Here is a 16,021-nt window from a genome sequence, read left to right as displayed (position 1 = left end):
ATTCCAAATCTACTACATCATATTCTTCTCTCCTGTATTTAAATGCACAAAGCTGAGACCTGTTTTCCGCACTTTCTAAATGAGGCAACAGATCAAATTCTAGAAATAAAGCAAAGGAAGCAGAGATAGGCCTTTGAATGTGCATTAGAATAAACTGAGATTAATAAATACACTTGTATAAAATATCTCACCTTCTTCTCCACTAACCAGTTCACCTAGTTGCTCATCAACACCAGAGCACACTTGCAAGATAATTTCATTCTGTATATCCACAATTCCATCAAAATTAGCCACATTGAACACATGCTTCAGCGAAGGCTGAGATGCAATTAGCTTGAGTTCCTTTGCATCTGCTGCTTTGATTCCTAGAAGTTGCAATAGACAGGACCATGTTAAGTGGCCATAAAATACAGACACCTGTGAATGTATTCATAAAGTAACAGAACCAGATGGGGTAAAGCTGAGTTCAGTTCAGTTATCTTCTGTCATTAATAATCAAACTACAAAATAATGATTAATGCAATGAGGTGACATAATCTGCTTTTAACCTGAGAAAATAAAGTGGCATCTTCAATAAGGCTAAGGTTGAAAGTATGCTTGTCAGTCATCTTATCTCCATATAGGAGCTACAGAATTACTATAAAATTAACACAACTATTATTGTGCGTGTCTTGAGGGCACGAACGAACCGTTTCAAGGCATACATGTGGAAAGAGTGGCAGAGTGAACTTCTTGAAACAAAGAATCTGTAAAACATATAACTTATTCTTCAGAAATGTTAATCTCTCAATCAGATCTCAATCAGATCTCAATCAGGAATGCTAATTTCTCAATAGGAAAACTCAACATACCCAAAGAAAAAATTTCAACTCCTATGTTGCGAAGCTCTCTTGCAGGAATTTCAACTTCATCTTGAGCTTTTCCATCCGTAATGACAATTGCTACTTTGGGAAAGCCTTTTCTTGCTCCAGCAGACTCAGTGAAGGTGTTTTGAACCAGGTAATCAATAGCCTCACCTAAAAACACCACCATAGGTTGTGTTTTACTAGGCTTGAATGAAGCAGGATTTAAAGCAAATTTGGATTATAAAACGAAATGCTGAATAAATGCGTATGTGGGAAATCTGTACCTGTCATTGTGTTGCCGCCTTTGTAAGGTATCCTTTTAATTGCATCAATAAGATCACTTCTTCTGAAATACTGATTTAAATTGAACTCTGTTCTTGTATCTGAACTGTACTGAACAACTCCAACTCTCGTCTTTTCTTCCCCAATGTCAAAAGCTGATACAAGGGCAACCATGAAGTCCAGAATATATCTGAAGTTATTTCTCCCTACACTCCATGAACCATCTACCAGGAAAACTAAATCTGTCATTGCACTTATGGAGCATTCTGGAACACACAAAAAAAAAAATCTCTTAGCAAATTAGCAATTGCATTCTTACAAATCAGTGAGAAATGTATGACAGGAACTTAGTAGGTAAAAGACAAACCAAACAGATTAACAGACTGACATTCTTATCTGGAGTATTTTACTTGGGGAAGCATTAGTAACATAAGTGAACACCCATACAAACCTTCTACCTGCCATCACCAAAAGGGAACTGTCACCTAGATATTCAGTTTTGAGACACTTCTCAGGCTATTTCACAAGATCTGTTATTCCATGCCAGATGAAAACTCACATACAAAAATTTTTGCAACACTTCGATGTTACAGGAACATTTCCTTTTGTACCACTTCTGTTTTGTATCTTTTTCTCCCCATAAAAGCTGCACAGGTTCCTCTGCAATGTCTTTTATCCACAACACAATGTCTTTTGTTAGTAGGACTAAGACATTCATAGACTTCCTCAGGTTAGTTGCATAAAATTCCTAGTTTCATTATCAACTGCACCTTAGGCAGCTATAAATCCCTTCCGCCCCAGTCCCTTCCCAAGTTTTCTTAGTTCTGGACAATTTACATGTTAATTTCATTGCTAGGTAACAGAGGAACACAGTTTAACTTTATAGTGCCCTAGAGCTAGACCTTATCTCTGAAGTTAGATAAGTTGAAAGACAAAACACCTTACTTTGTAACTGAGCCTCAACCTTCTTTTCCTCTGGTAGCCCTGGACCACCTGTTTGAACTGCACAAAGCACAACATAAAGAGAATCAATGGAGGAAGTCAGGTTAAACTTGTAAACATCAAAGAAAAGCATGTAGGGAAATAGAGACACAAATCTGACAAGCCTCAGAACATGAAAATATACATGCAAGTCATGTATACATCACCTGTACTTACAGGTTTGACAACATAGCATTCAGGTCAACGAAAAGTACAGAAAATGCAAAAAGAATCCTCTGAATTTGTACATCTCGTAATTTCCTGAAAACTAACTGCAACATCCCTGGGTGAAATACCACTATTACCTCTCTCTAACACATAGAGGAACTCATCATAAGTAGTTCTCCCATGGTTGTTTGGGAAGCCTGGCGTATGTGACAAATGTGTCACAGATGATAGTCCGATGTGCTTAATGTTTTTTATTTAATTGGTTTTATTTTATTCTTTATTTATTAAATATAAATTATAAAAAATTGAGTTCCATATTTTACCACCATATAAATCTACTGAGTCACATTTTATTGTTTGATGAAAGTTTTTTTTTCCTCACACACAGGAAGCCAGTCAGATACATTTGTTACTGAGGTCAATAACAGCCTTCCCCTTGACTTCAGCACATGCAGTTTATAGGAAGTAGGTTTACCTCAAAAGAGCCAGTGGCCTCCTGCAAAGAACTCTGTCAGGTGGTCAGACATGATATACCCATGTTAGTCTCCTCTTATCACTTGCAAATTACCTCTGCTTCTACTGGGAATTATTCTTAAATGAAAAAGGCTGTTCAGACAGCTACATCTGATCAGAGTTTAGGTATGTGGCAATTTTGTTGAGGAACTGAAACAAAGCCATATTTTGTCCATGACCACTCCTTTATATTCCTTGGTATTACATGTACTTACTTGTCAGTTGGCCAAAAACAGGTAGACTCTCCTCTCTTTCATCATATGAAGCTATTGATACAACATATTCTATATCAGGTATAAGATCTGATAAGACAGTTTGGGTAGTGCTAGGTGAAAGAGTAAATTCTTTAGTAGGCCCATCTGCAATAAATATAAAAAACAGTTAATGCAGCCTTTAAATCTATTAATATCAATGACAGTTAATCATTAGGAAAAAAAAATATGCAACAGAGAATAATCTCTCTAAAATCCAATGATAATTTCAGAATGATATACTTTCTTTTGTCCTGAATAATGAATTTTGAAACATGAAACTTCAAACTAATTTATTCTCAATAGTGATCAAAATTACTGAAGTGTTTAATGAATTGCAGGAAATTTTAAACTTAAAAAGCACATACAAAATGTACTATATCTAATAAGTCATGGTCCAGTTCTGATTCAATATCACATTTACACTGATTATTTCTCAAAGAGAAATAGAATAATGGATGTCTTACACAGAATTATCAGGAAGTTATATGACATCACTGGATCGTTACCTGACACATGCAATACCTCTCAGGAGAAGGATTTGAATGAAGTACAATGCAATTCCCTAGCTAAGGTAAAAGCATAGAAGAGTAGCAGAATGATAACTCTACCTTCTTTTTTGCTCCTCACAAAGGAAAGGTATCCAAAACTTACTACCTGCAGTCTCAAAGGGTAAATGCTATGATAAGAAAAAATCTAACTTGGAATAATCACTGCTTCTTCCTGTATGCCCTTTGTTGTTACCCAGACTTGATCAGAAACTTCACAAAGACATTAATAGCAACTAAGTTAGATATAAGTGAAAATAAGCCCAAGTTTTCAAAAAATGTAATGACATAATGAAATTTTACAGAACTCACCATTTGTTGGAACCACAGTTATCCTGTAACCCACTATTGCATCTGGTGGCCTTTTCCATGACATTTGAACATTATGTTCATCTATAATTGTAAAATTCAAGTCTGATGGTGGATTAACTGCAAAAGATTTACACCAGGTGGATGTTTAACAGTTTGAACAAGCTTTGGAAAATGAATAAATAAAATAATTTTAGCAAAGCTTACTAAAATTGTCTTTGCATAAATTTGTTTCCAACAAATATAAAGATATGTTGTTGGAAAAAGAGTAAAATTAAAAGCTCACAAGATATGACAAAACATCGAAGAGTATACGCATTACAGAGGACAGCACAGAACTTATGTTTCTTGAGTTGCCAAGACATTCAAGAATGGCCAGCAAAATCAAGCACAATAGAAAACACATTTGGATACATGTACAATGAGTTCACAGATAATCACCACATATGCAAACATTTCACATAACAATTAAAGGAAATTTTTTTACATGCTGGGTGCAATCCGTACAAGCATGCCAAATCATAACCTGCTTACAATATCATGAGATCATTTAGGACATTGAGAACACAGTACTCTTCTTAATGAGACATCAAAGAATTGATCAGCTTTTTAATATACTCTCTGCATTGTTGTATTTCTTTTCAATTTCATTGAATCTAGGAACTTGGCAGAGAAAAAAGTATTTTTAAGAATACAGGAAAATATTATGCATTTAATATTCAGTAAAACAATTTCTCTTAGGGTCTAGATCAAATAAACATCTAAAATGTATATCAGTAATAATGATATACTGATGTGTCATTTTATTCCAAATATGGAGAGCTCCACCCCTGTGTTCCTACAAGCCATGATACTTTGCATATGGCTGCGAAGGATTCAGGAACTAAGGGGATAATGAATGGGACTTGTATTGTTTGCAATTTGCTGAAATATTTGAGCTGATGTAAAAATAAGATTCTACCTGTTTACACCAGATTGATGTACAATTTCAAAGGTGTAAACTGTTGTTTTCATGTTCCCTTTGAAGCAGGTGTACCCATACTAGTAGTGGCATTTTAACACAAAATGCCAGTATGGTTCCAAACAACATAATGGTTAATTTTGAAAAGACAACATCAAAGTATATTTATGGACATTTATTTTACAGAATTTATAGAAAACAGCAAAGAGGGCACCAATGATCTGAACAAATGACTGTGAATAAAACTTGAAGGAGCTGATGACAGAAGTAACTGAACAGTAACAGAAAGAAATAGTTTTCATACGCTATATTGCAGCACCATGCATATGTAAATGAAATGTTGATTATTATTTTTTTTAGCTTCCCACAATGGACAAAAGCCTCCATGTACAAGGTTCATTACACAAAGACGTTTCATAAATATTTTATAATGATATTCTCTTTGTAAATTTGGCATGCTTATTCATGCAGTATTTTACTGACTCACTGTCAGTGCATGGCAGGTGTACTACATATTATTGTTTAAATAGGTCTACAAAGTAAGATTAGATTCAGCCATACTTTCCTTAACTACTTGTAAGACAATTTTGCAGGCGTTTTTAATAGACAGATCTTCTCTGTTTCATGGAAGACCTCCATCATGTGCCAGATTTTGTTTCAGTTTTTAATATAAAGAGCAGATAAAGAAATAAATGCTAGAACGTATACTTAGGAAAAGACACTGTCCAATTGCAAAAAACCTGGCAACCAATTGTGTAGGCATCTTTTTTTCCTTTTAATTTCCTGTCATTTCCAACCATAGGATAATATGGCTTTGTAATACTGATACTATAGATAAGCTAGTACTGAAGTAAATGTTATTTTTCCTATTGTCCATACACAGGCAGTGAGATTAGACCATTAACCTGCATGCATAGTTTATTCATCATTCTGTTTGAGTATCACAATGCTAGAGACAGCACGATAGTTACTTAGTATGAAAATCATGCAACACATGTTAATAGTAAAACACACTTAGGTGATAAGAATATCATTATAAAATATTGTTTCAGTAGCAATGGCTCAGGACAAATTTAATGCAAAGGCAGAGACAACTGACCTGAGCATGCTTTTAAAAAAAAAATTCAGTACATGGAAAAAATAGCACCACCAACCTTGCAAGTAAATTGGCATGTTGCAGCAGAGACTTTAGGCTTTAACTGCTGAAGGACAGCAGCAGCCCAACTTGTTGATATCCAAATGACCGGATTCCAGATAAACTGAAAAAATTGACTGTGAGGAAAAGTCTTTAATATCTGATAGGAATTTAATCCATTTTATGAAAATTCAGATGTGGATCTTGGAAGGTAACCGGAGTTGTACACTGATACAGAAGCGATGTATCCATTCATCCAGGCGTTCACAGCCTTTTAGAACAATGGCATTGCAGGGGACCTCAGAAAGTCCCCTCATCCATCCCACAGCCAAGATATGATCAGCCACCTCATGTCACCACTGACATGTTTGCTCAGATCATTCTTAAAGAAATTACTCCACAGAAATTACTCCAATGCCTCACTGTCTTTCTCATCATAAAGTTATTCCCAAAACCTAACCCCGGTCTTCTTTGCTGCAGTTTAAATGTATTCATTCTCAACCTGTGGCTGACTTATGAAACTCAGTCACTGAACACTTCTCCCTTTGAAATCCAGAAAGGAACTTTGCCTAGGTTAAAAAATAAATAAAAAACAGTTTGGATCCAATGTTGTCAAAATATCTTCCAGATGGCCTGTAAGGGTTTGATACTCAAACAACCTCCAGAACATCACATAGGTCAGATTTCACCCATATGAAACCAGCTGCGGGGTGAACACCAAACCAGGGTCATATGATTTAAAGCAGTAAGTTGATCTGAAGTACAACAAAACATTTAGATGATAAGAAAACTTATTGCAACAATCAAACAGAGCAACTGTTACTTCACTGTGTTAAAATTCTTCTTCCAGAATGGAATTCAACAGTGGAAAAATAATAAATCTGTAATACAGAATCAGACCAGACTTCTAGGAAGAAAATGCCCCTGGCTGTGGTGGGAGTTTGTCCCATTACAGGGACAAATCTTAAAACTGCACCCTAAAAAGGCTTATGTGTGAGCACAGCTTTACTCAAGCAAGCAGTCTTGATGTCACGCTGTTTGCATAAGTGAAGTTGCACCTGTGTTTACAGTGTATTGACACCACTGATCAACCTGATCCTGTGTCCATCAAAATCCATGCCAGACCTCTCACTGACTTGTCAAGGTAGAGGACCATGATCGTAACATGTAATGGTGTTATAGTATTGCCTTCATACAGTGATTCCACTGCTCATGCAGAGAAATGTAGGGCTCCCCTACAGGTTTTTAGCATATTAAAAAAGTATCTTGCTGTATGACAGTAATGTTTACAGTGTCAATTTCCAACACTCTTAGAACTATGATAACTTCCTCAATTGGGTATCCTATCTTATACACCACAACAGTAAAGAAAATAAACAAACAAAAAAATATCAAACATAACATACTTAATTCATTGCCGCTCCTGGTATTATATACATGTATAATAACAGTATCTTTTCTCAAACTGAAAATATAGAGCAAGGCATCTTCCTCATGCTATGTATGTCTTATACTAGCTTGTATACAATACAAACCTAATCTACAGATTTTTACAGTTAGTATAATGCGACTGCCAGAGGATCCTAATTAATATCTTCGTAAGAGAAAGTAAAACATAATCAGAAGATCAAGCAATTTAAATATACACGTCTATAAACAGACTTCAAAGTGTTGTAACTGGGAGGAGCTACCATCAACAATCCCTATGTGAAAAAAAGTCTGTAATTCCATCACTGGAAAAGACTCCTTACAATTAGCATGTGAAATAATATGTTAGCCCATGTTAACATAACATACAGGCCACGGAAGCTACACAACAATCTCAGCCTTGCTCTCACTAAGATAAGCCCTGCTGAGGCTGGAAGAAGCCAAAGTCCTTATATATTATTTAATAAATATTATTTAATAAATAGCACGGATTTGACACAAGTAACGAGATCAACCCCTCAGCAAGCTCCTTTAAAGCCAGTGCTGCCAATCTGAATAGGAAAAAGAATGAGCTATTGCCTAGGTACTTAGTCAAGAAAAGACTCTCAGCCTTGTTAGATATTCATTTCAATCACAACACAGCAGCATTGTCACCTCTATGTTTGCATTTTTTAATTTTATACATGTATATGAAATTTTGTCATATAGCTCATAAGTGTATTTTGAAAAAAATCATTTAAATATATGTATTTCTAACTATATTTACATAACTAAACATAACTGCATTCATACACACAAACCGCATGCAAAAATATATACCAACTTTTATGCACACTGTGCATATATAGGTATGTGCGTGTGTGTGCATGTGTGTGTCTAAACATACACACATGTAAACTTTTCTTCTAACTAGCAGTGGGAAAAACAAGGACCTATAGTCACCCTTATGTATATACAGATTTCAATTTCACACATCAATCTATCTGATTCTCTCCTTGGGAACTTGGAAATCAACAACTACTTTCTCAAAAGATAGAAATCAGACATCAAAAGGTAACAAAATAATGGTGCCATCAACCAGTCCCAAAGCAAATAGGTAGTTAACTTCAAAAGTTTCAGCTATCCTGGATCATCTCTAAACCATTCAGTCAATGAAAATTAATGTACTCAACACAAGCTTTGTTACATGACAAACTTTTTCTCATTTAACAATGAGAACCTTTGTTACATTGAAAAGTCAGCACCTTCACAGCCTCAGTGGGGTCACACAGAACCAACGATTTCCTCATTCCTTGCCTTTTAAAATCCCATTAATGGGAAATGCAAGGTACTACACAAGCCACGACATCATCACAGCATTACCTTGAGATTATAACGAACAGGATATTCACATACTAATCTACCTGGCTTAACTATGACTAAAATAATGAAAAGAAATCTTATCTAGTGAAAGGACATAGATTTTCCCCTGGCTTTTGTGAACACAGATGGAAAAAATAATGCGACAGAAAGAAAATTTGACATGAGGACACACAGGGAATGCACTGGAGTATTATGGTGTAGGACTAAAAAGGCAAAAAACACTTTAAACACAGCATAAAATATAGCATCATACACAAGAAGTTTAAGCTCAGAGATGTCAGAAGGATTGCAAAATAAAACAAGAAGAATTTCACTGTAAAAGAGCAAAAATGCTGAGCATGAAAACAGATTTGCTTCCCTGTGGGCAGGGTAAACAAACAGCTTCCCCAGTGAAATGCCATGAATGCATTTAGGCTGTATGTTGTTTTTACATCCTATACTGCTACAGTGATTGTCCAGCTAGAAACCCCTGTGCTGCTGTGTAAAAAGCTCTGACACCATTACTGTAGCTCATTGCCTTGCCAACAGCAACAGAGCACAGCTCTCATGAAGTACTCACAGAGCAGCTGTGATGCTGATGAAGAAACAGTTTCATCCTGGAAGATTTAGGAATCTATGAATAGCAGTATCAGATAAACACCAGATCTACCCCCAGGATAGACCAAAAAATGAAAGCTGAAGGAAGACAGAAAAATAGAACTAACATTTTCCTTCCCTCTGCTTTCACTCCTTCTTCCCACCCTATATCAACAATCTTTACCACATCAAAAGGCCCTCTGCCTTATCTCCTCTCACTTTTTCATCCTACCAAATGTCTGCCCACACCCTAGGGAAAGAAAATTCAAACTGCATCTCTTGTGAACACCATAGGGAAAGTCAAAGGAACAAAATGAGAGAGAAGTGGAGGGGACAGCAAGACGGAGAGGGGGAGAGAGGGAGAGAAAACTGACTGGTGGGATAGAGATTTGCTATAATGTAATCTGAACATTGGAAACATAGACTAAAGGACAAATGTCCGCAGAAGAATGTCAGTTCAGCAGACAGCATTTAAGCTGTAATGATACCAGAATTAAACTAAATAATATACAACATGCAGTTTACAAGTTGATGTAAAATTGAAGTACAAAATTAAAACTGTGCAGGAGAACGACCAGTATGATGCAAACAAAAAGCACACTGCAAAAAAATCTTTACAAAAGCAATTTCCACCAGAGTAAATCCTAAGCTACTCCTAGCTTTGAATTTCCATTTTCAGCACCACTATTTCTCACTGCACTTCCTGATCAAGACATTTTTCTGTTCTTACTTCAAGATTCTGAAGCTGGAAGAAGTTTCTCATAAAAAAATGATCACTGTGAACTAGATATTTTACTTAATAGACAGTTCTGAATGCAGAGTAATGCAGGCCCTATCCAGGAGCGCTCTACAACTCACAAGATTAGTTGTATTTACTAATGGCACATCCTTCAACCTCAGAGCTAAAGCTTGGCCATCTTGTCTGGCAATGCATCTATTTTTGCCATTATTAAATAACAGTGTGCTTCTCCAAATACATTTTTGTAGCTTCATTAACAGTACTCAAGCTATGACTGGTTTAGTCAACACTATAGCTAAATAAAACACCTTCACTTACATTTTGAAATAACCTACCCCACACATGTAATCCCTGGTGCAGAACAACAGCAAAATTACTCCAGTTCAGAGTGAGCTCCCTCCTAACATGGGGAAATACATACAAATACATCCACTCCCTTCCTCCATCAAAACTGTCCATTGCTTTCTCTGGCATGGCAGTCCTGCAAATGCAACTCTGAGATGAATTCAAATGACCTTTTTTGGTTCCTCAGCCAACAATAATGCAGCTCAAGAGGAAGGCAGCAAGCTGATTCTCTCCTAGGGTGACCAGATGCTACACTGCTGGCAGAAATGTCATCTTTTTCCAGAAAGCCACTGTACTTTACATCTGCATGCCCCAAGCAAGTACCAGTGTTGGGGGAGCAAATGCCCCAGAGACATCTCTGACACACCATGCTTTTAGAAGCCATCAGCCAAAGTGACCAAATCCAGACACAGAAGCTTAACACAGGCCATAATCAGAGAATTTGTTCTGGTTCAATACAGAAAGAGAAGGAAGGGGGAAAAATTATCAGCTGGCTGGATTCTGGTTTTTTTCCCAGTAAATCCCAGGGAGTTCACAGCCAGTGATTCTGTTCACCCTATGATGGTCACATCCCGAAGGTCAAGCAAGTCATTTCAGCACAGGATGTTCAGCATCTCTATTTCTCCTGGCAGCCACTGCTGGCAGAAACACTGTTACTATGACCAAATACAGGCAGCTCACACAAATGGTGACTGGGGAGGTTGTCAGCACACATGCTGTTAATCCACTGGGAAGGCAAACGCACCAGGGCCAGGCCATTTTGAGCCACGCTGTAGTGAGTGTAGTGTCCCTGATGGGTCTCCCCAGACCCATGGTGGGTCTCTGCAGCCAGAGGCAGGACTCTGCCATGGGCTGACAAAGACCTCAACCTCCAGAGACTGAAAAGAGGAGAAGGAGGAGGAGAAGGAGAAAGAGAAGAAGAAAGGCCTCGTTGTGGGTGATGGCACCACATACATGCCAAAGCCTTGAGGCCCTGACTGCTACAGCAAGGCCTGGCCCAGGCACAGGCACCCTGCAGTGGTGCCCAGGCCATATGCCATGGTGGTGGCAGTCCCCCTAGTCAAAACCAACATGGAGGCCAAACCACCCCAAGGGAGGATCCAACCACCCCAAGGGAGGGTCCAGCTACCCCAGGGCTCAGCAGGGGGTCGCCCTGCCAAGCTGGGGAGGCTGGTGAGCCAGCAGGCCAGCAGGGCAGGGGTTCCAACCAGGACAAAACACACAGGCGCAGAGAGCCAGACTCTGTTGGAGTATTTTATTTCAAAGCTGTGGGTTGTTGGGTGGTGAGTTTTCCGTTTCCTCTCTCAACATAACTAAATGAGACTACAGCACAGAGCCTGGCCATTCTCTATCCGTCATAGGGGCAGCACCGGAGGCCCCGGCAGTGCCAAGCTGTCCACTGGCAGTGGGCTCCTCGGGCAATGCACCGAGGTGGCCCATATCCTGTCTGTGAGGTGGTGTGGACAGCACACCAGAGAGACAGAGAGGGAGCTACCATCCGGCTGACTAGCCGGGAGAAACAGAGCACAGAAGGAGCTGGGCAAGGAAGAAGAGGCATTTCTCTGAAGGAGAGAAAGAGAATGCAAGGTAGTTACACTCAAAAACAGAGAGAGAGCCCGCAGCTCAAAGGCTGGGTGGGAGGTTTGCTGGTCAGCAGGGCACTGGGGGCAAGGGGGCAGGGGGGGGAGGTTACCTTCAGCCTCGATGGAGGAGAGGAGGGCGGCTGCACACAGAGCAGCGACTGCTGAGCAGAGCGCTGTCTTCATTTCTGCCCTTTCAGATCACAACAACATGAATGAATCTGCAGCGATAGGGGGGAGAAAGGAGAAGGAAATGATACGCGTGGATTAGAGGATTGTGTGGGTGTATTCATGAGACATAAAAAAGACAAACCACGGATTTTACTTTGTTCCCTTATCCCCAGCCCCACCCACAGGACCAGGTTGAAACCTCTAGACTTGAAAGCTCTCCAAGACGATGACAGATCTGCATGACTAACTGGAGAGTCTCGTCTCGCAATAATGTGCCTTTTGTTGCTGAACCCTTTCCAGTCTCAGTGAGCACACACGGCTTTAACCTAGTTGGGGTTAACTTGATCAGGGAAGCGCAATGAAGATCCATGCCTCTGCACAGGCAGGAGCCAGGAGGGAGCTCCATGACTTCATCTCTGAGTGAGATGATAGCTAATTCAGAGGTCATTCCTGCCTTGGATCAACTAAATGCCTCTTTCAGCTGGAGATTTTATTCGGCTCCTTTTTCATAACTGTTGAAGCACTTACTTAGCTGTGTTTTAGTGCCCTCAAGGCAGTTTGGAAACTAATAAAACTTTTTTTGAGGGGTTCTGCTCACAAATATGCTATTCATTTCTTGGTCTGAAATAGATTATACAGAAGTGTGTGCAATACACAACTGAAACCTGACACAACTGTCTAGCCACGATGTTTCAACATCTGATAATTCATTTACATGTCCTGAGAGAAAATAGATTTAAAATACACTATAAAAAGCAGACAGGTGAAAGAGTCTTGCCATCACTATGGGTTATCTAGCAAAAATGGTGGGATTAGGCCAAATTAGTGGTTCCCAATTGTAAGCATCTCTACCTGCATAACTGTACGCTCTAGGTCACCTCAAATTACTCCCATATTACCCCAGTAAAACTTCCAGATTATTTCCTTGTCTAAGTAAAGGTTAATAAAAACAGTCCTCATCACATATGCATATAAGTGTTTATGAAGTTTGGGTTTTTCTGTTGTGGAAAGTAGGGGAGGGGTAATTTATTTGAATAAGGTCCATAAATGCATCACATATCATAATTAGGCTGGAGGAAAGAGAATTCCAAAAGCAATTAGGCAACAGATTTTATCAGGAAGGTGCCAAGAGCGAAACAAGAGAAACATACATAAATCATTAGTCTGCAGAAACAGCTGAAGGGGGAAATAATATCCTTATGCCATCTAGAGAACTAACCAGCAAGGCACATTTAGTGAGGAGATGCTATGGAGATCTAAGAATTTCTCAGTTACTGACACTGAACTTTCTGCCAGGCAGCTGCATGTACTTGCCTGAGCCAAATGCCTGTGCTGCAGATAAAAATACCAAGAGCCTGAAGAAAAACTAAGCAATGTTTTCAGTCCAATGATACTTCCAGTGGCTAAACAGAATAGTAATATTAATGTTAACAATTCCCTGACACTAACACAAGAAATACCACGGTTAGCATTAAATTATACCGAAAGCTCCAAAATCATATCACTGTCCTGTGTGGGAAAAAAGGCGTCCCTGAGCACACCTACTGTGCTCTACAGCGAGTTTAAGGATTGCCTAAACTCAACGTAAACTGACTTTTGTCATGGAAATGTCGTGTGGGCTTGGAGTGCCATCTTTTGATCCTTTTGAAGAGCAACAGAAATTAATCAGCTCATAAAGGCATCTAAAAGTTGACTGTTGCTGCAGGTCTGCCATTTCCGATACGTATTTTTCTGTCAAAATATAAAACATCTCAGCCAAAGCATTAATTTGCCCACCTAGAAACACTCTGTTTTCATCTCACAAACTTAGGAGTGCAGAAGCCTGGATGCGGCGGAGGGAAGGTCCTCTCTCTGGCTCATCAGGGACACAAGCAGACTGTGTCAGGACTAAAGGTTTTCTCAATGATCTTTAGAAACCACTTCTAATCAAAAAATAATCATAACAACAACAACAACAACAAAAAAAATGGTCTTTCACCAATGCCAGACCAACCTCACACTAATTCGACCTACAAAAGCGTAGCCAAAGCATTTCCAAACCGCACAGCGCACAACGCTTACCTCTTTCAAGAAGAAAAAGTAACGTAAACGAAAATGACACAGGAAAAACAAAAACAAAAACAATACAATAACTAAAAAACACTACCTATCAAAGGCATTAAAAAAACACCTTGGAAAGAGGAGAAAGCATCACCGGCAGCTGTAAACACAAGGGACGGAAGAGAGAGCTCCTGCCAAAGCCGCAGTAGTAGCGTGCCTGCAGGTTCGCCGGGCGCTGTCACCAGGCTCTGCCTGGAGCTTCCTACCGGAGGGAGCCACCGTGGCCGGGACACCGCCACCGCAGGGCTCCCCCGTGCCCTGCCGGGGCCTTGATAGCCAGCAGCCCCTCGGGGCGCTCCTCTCCGCGCTTTGCCTCCACCTCGTCGGCCACACGCCCGCAAGCCGGCGCTGGCATGCCCAGCCCGCACACGCAGAGACAGGGACGCTCTTTCCACCTTTCTGTGCCAGCCTTCAGCCCGCACTGCCAACCTCAGCCATAAAGCTTATAAGGAGCTGTGTGCGTGGTGGGTACGTGCAGGCAGAGGGGGGTGGCCGAGGGGAGGGCAGGGGGTCCCCGCTCCTGCGCGGGCACAGACCTTCTAGGGCGGCTGCAGGGGGCCGGAGCCGGTGGCAGGGCAGCTCCTCTGGCGGTGCCTGCAGCAGCAGCAGCCGTCGGGCCTGGATAAAGCGAGAAGACAGGATGAAGCGCCGGAGGCACCTTGTGGAGGGAGCAGCACGTAGCAGCGACGGCGAAGGAGGAGGAGAAGCAGCGGCAATAGCTGAGCACAGAGGAGGCGCCTGGATTGCTGTAGCTCCCGTTGCGAGGGGTCTGTCTGGGAAGACTTGCCTTCTCCAAGTGGGAAGAACCTCTTCTCAATCTGCTACTTAATAGAGGGCTGTTCCCAACTCTCAATTTACCCTCGTAAGCGGTTACGAAACTGCAGGGAAGGTGGACTGCTGCCACCGGGTGATATATGCGCTGCTCTGCTCCAGCAAGGAAGGGGATCCACTTCTGGAAACTGGCGCATACCTCCGCGCATTCCTGCGGCATGAGGCGGGCGGCCGCAGCGGCAACGCGCCCGGAGGCAGGGGCCCGGCCCGCCGCCCCCTCCCTTCTTCTCTCCCGCCTCGGCTTCCCAAAGGCGGGGGACACGGGAGGGCAGTGGAAAAACTGAGTCTCTGGGTATGGCTTCGAGGGACGGCGGCGCAGAAGGTGTCCCCGAGCGGGGGTTTCCACGTAGTCCCCGTGTTTCCCCCCTCGCTGACTCCCTCCCCGGGGCCGTTCCCCGGGACAGCCGTGCAGCTAAGCGCGGGTAGCGCCGGTGCTGCTGCAGGCAGCCTTGGGGCAAAAAGAACGTAGTCATTTTGACACAGTTCAGGTGCGTCTGGCCTTTATCCTGTGCCTCCTACCTAAGTTAAGCCACCCCCCTCAGCATATAGGTGTGTCGCTTTAGCACCGCCGGTAGCGGAGCAGTTGCGGCTCCCCGGGCCAGAGGAGACAGGGTGTAAGGCCCCACAGCCTTCTCCTTTGCACCCTGCGGACAAACCCACGCCCGTGCCCCCTGCCTGAAACTGTATGCTTCCAAAAGAAACTGCACCCTCCAAATCCGGGCAGCCTCTTTGGCGAGAGGCTCCCCGAGGGTTTCCCCTCGCTTGTTCCCGGGAGCCTGCCCGCGGCGTCCGGCGCGGTCCGGCATCTGCAGCGCGCCGTGCCCGACGATGACACGGCAGGACACACGGTCCCCTGACGGTCGCTCCGCCGGAGCCAGACAGGGCTTCCAGGGAGC

The 16,021-nt window shown here is 41.5% G+C and overlaps 1 protein-coding gene across 1 annotated transcript in view; it reads right to left on the bottom strand.

Moving 5' to 3' along the window:
- The window catches only part of COL12A1 (collagen type XII alpha 1 chain), a 102,509-nt gene extending 87,251 nt beyond the window's left edge, over positions 1–15,258 (bottom strand). Inside the window, exons 1-8 of the mRNA XM_057418796.1 lie at positions 14,831–15,258; positions 12,137–12,244; positions 3,901–4,017; positions 3,005–3,148; positions 2,073–2,129; positions 1,130–1,393; positions 852–1,016; positions 192–365 (exon numbers count right to left, since the gene is read on the bottom strand). Of these exons, the coding sequence (XP_057274779.1) occupies positions 192–365; positions 852–1,016; positions 1,130–1,393; positions 2,073–2,129; positions 3,005–3,148; positions 3,901–4,017; positions 12,137–12,209 (994 nt within the window). The 5' untranslated portion in view covers positions 12,210–12,244; positions 14,831–15,258. The remainder of the gene's footprint in view (positions 1–191; positions 366–851; positions 1,017–1,129; positions 1,394–2,072; positions 2,130–3,004; positions 3,149–3,900; positions 4,018–12,136; positions 12,245–14,830) is intronic.
- Between the last annotated feature and the right edge of the window lie 763 nt (positions 15,259–16,021).

Source organism: Pezoporus wallicus, unplaced genomic scaffold, assembly GCF_028554395.1.
Source record: "Pezoporus wallicus isolate ANWC-B61680 ecotype Strahan unplaced genomic scaffold, APGP_CSIRO_Pwel_v1 contig_4901, whole genome shotgun sequence".
Lineage (NCBI taxonomy): Eukaryota > Metazoa > Chordata > Aves > Psittaciformes > Psittacidae > Pezoporus > Pezoporus wallicus.
Note: the sequence above shows the minus strand (reverse complement) of the source record. Positions and strands in the feature narration are given on the sequence as shown.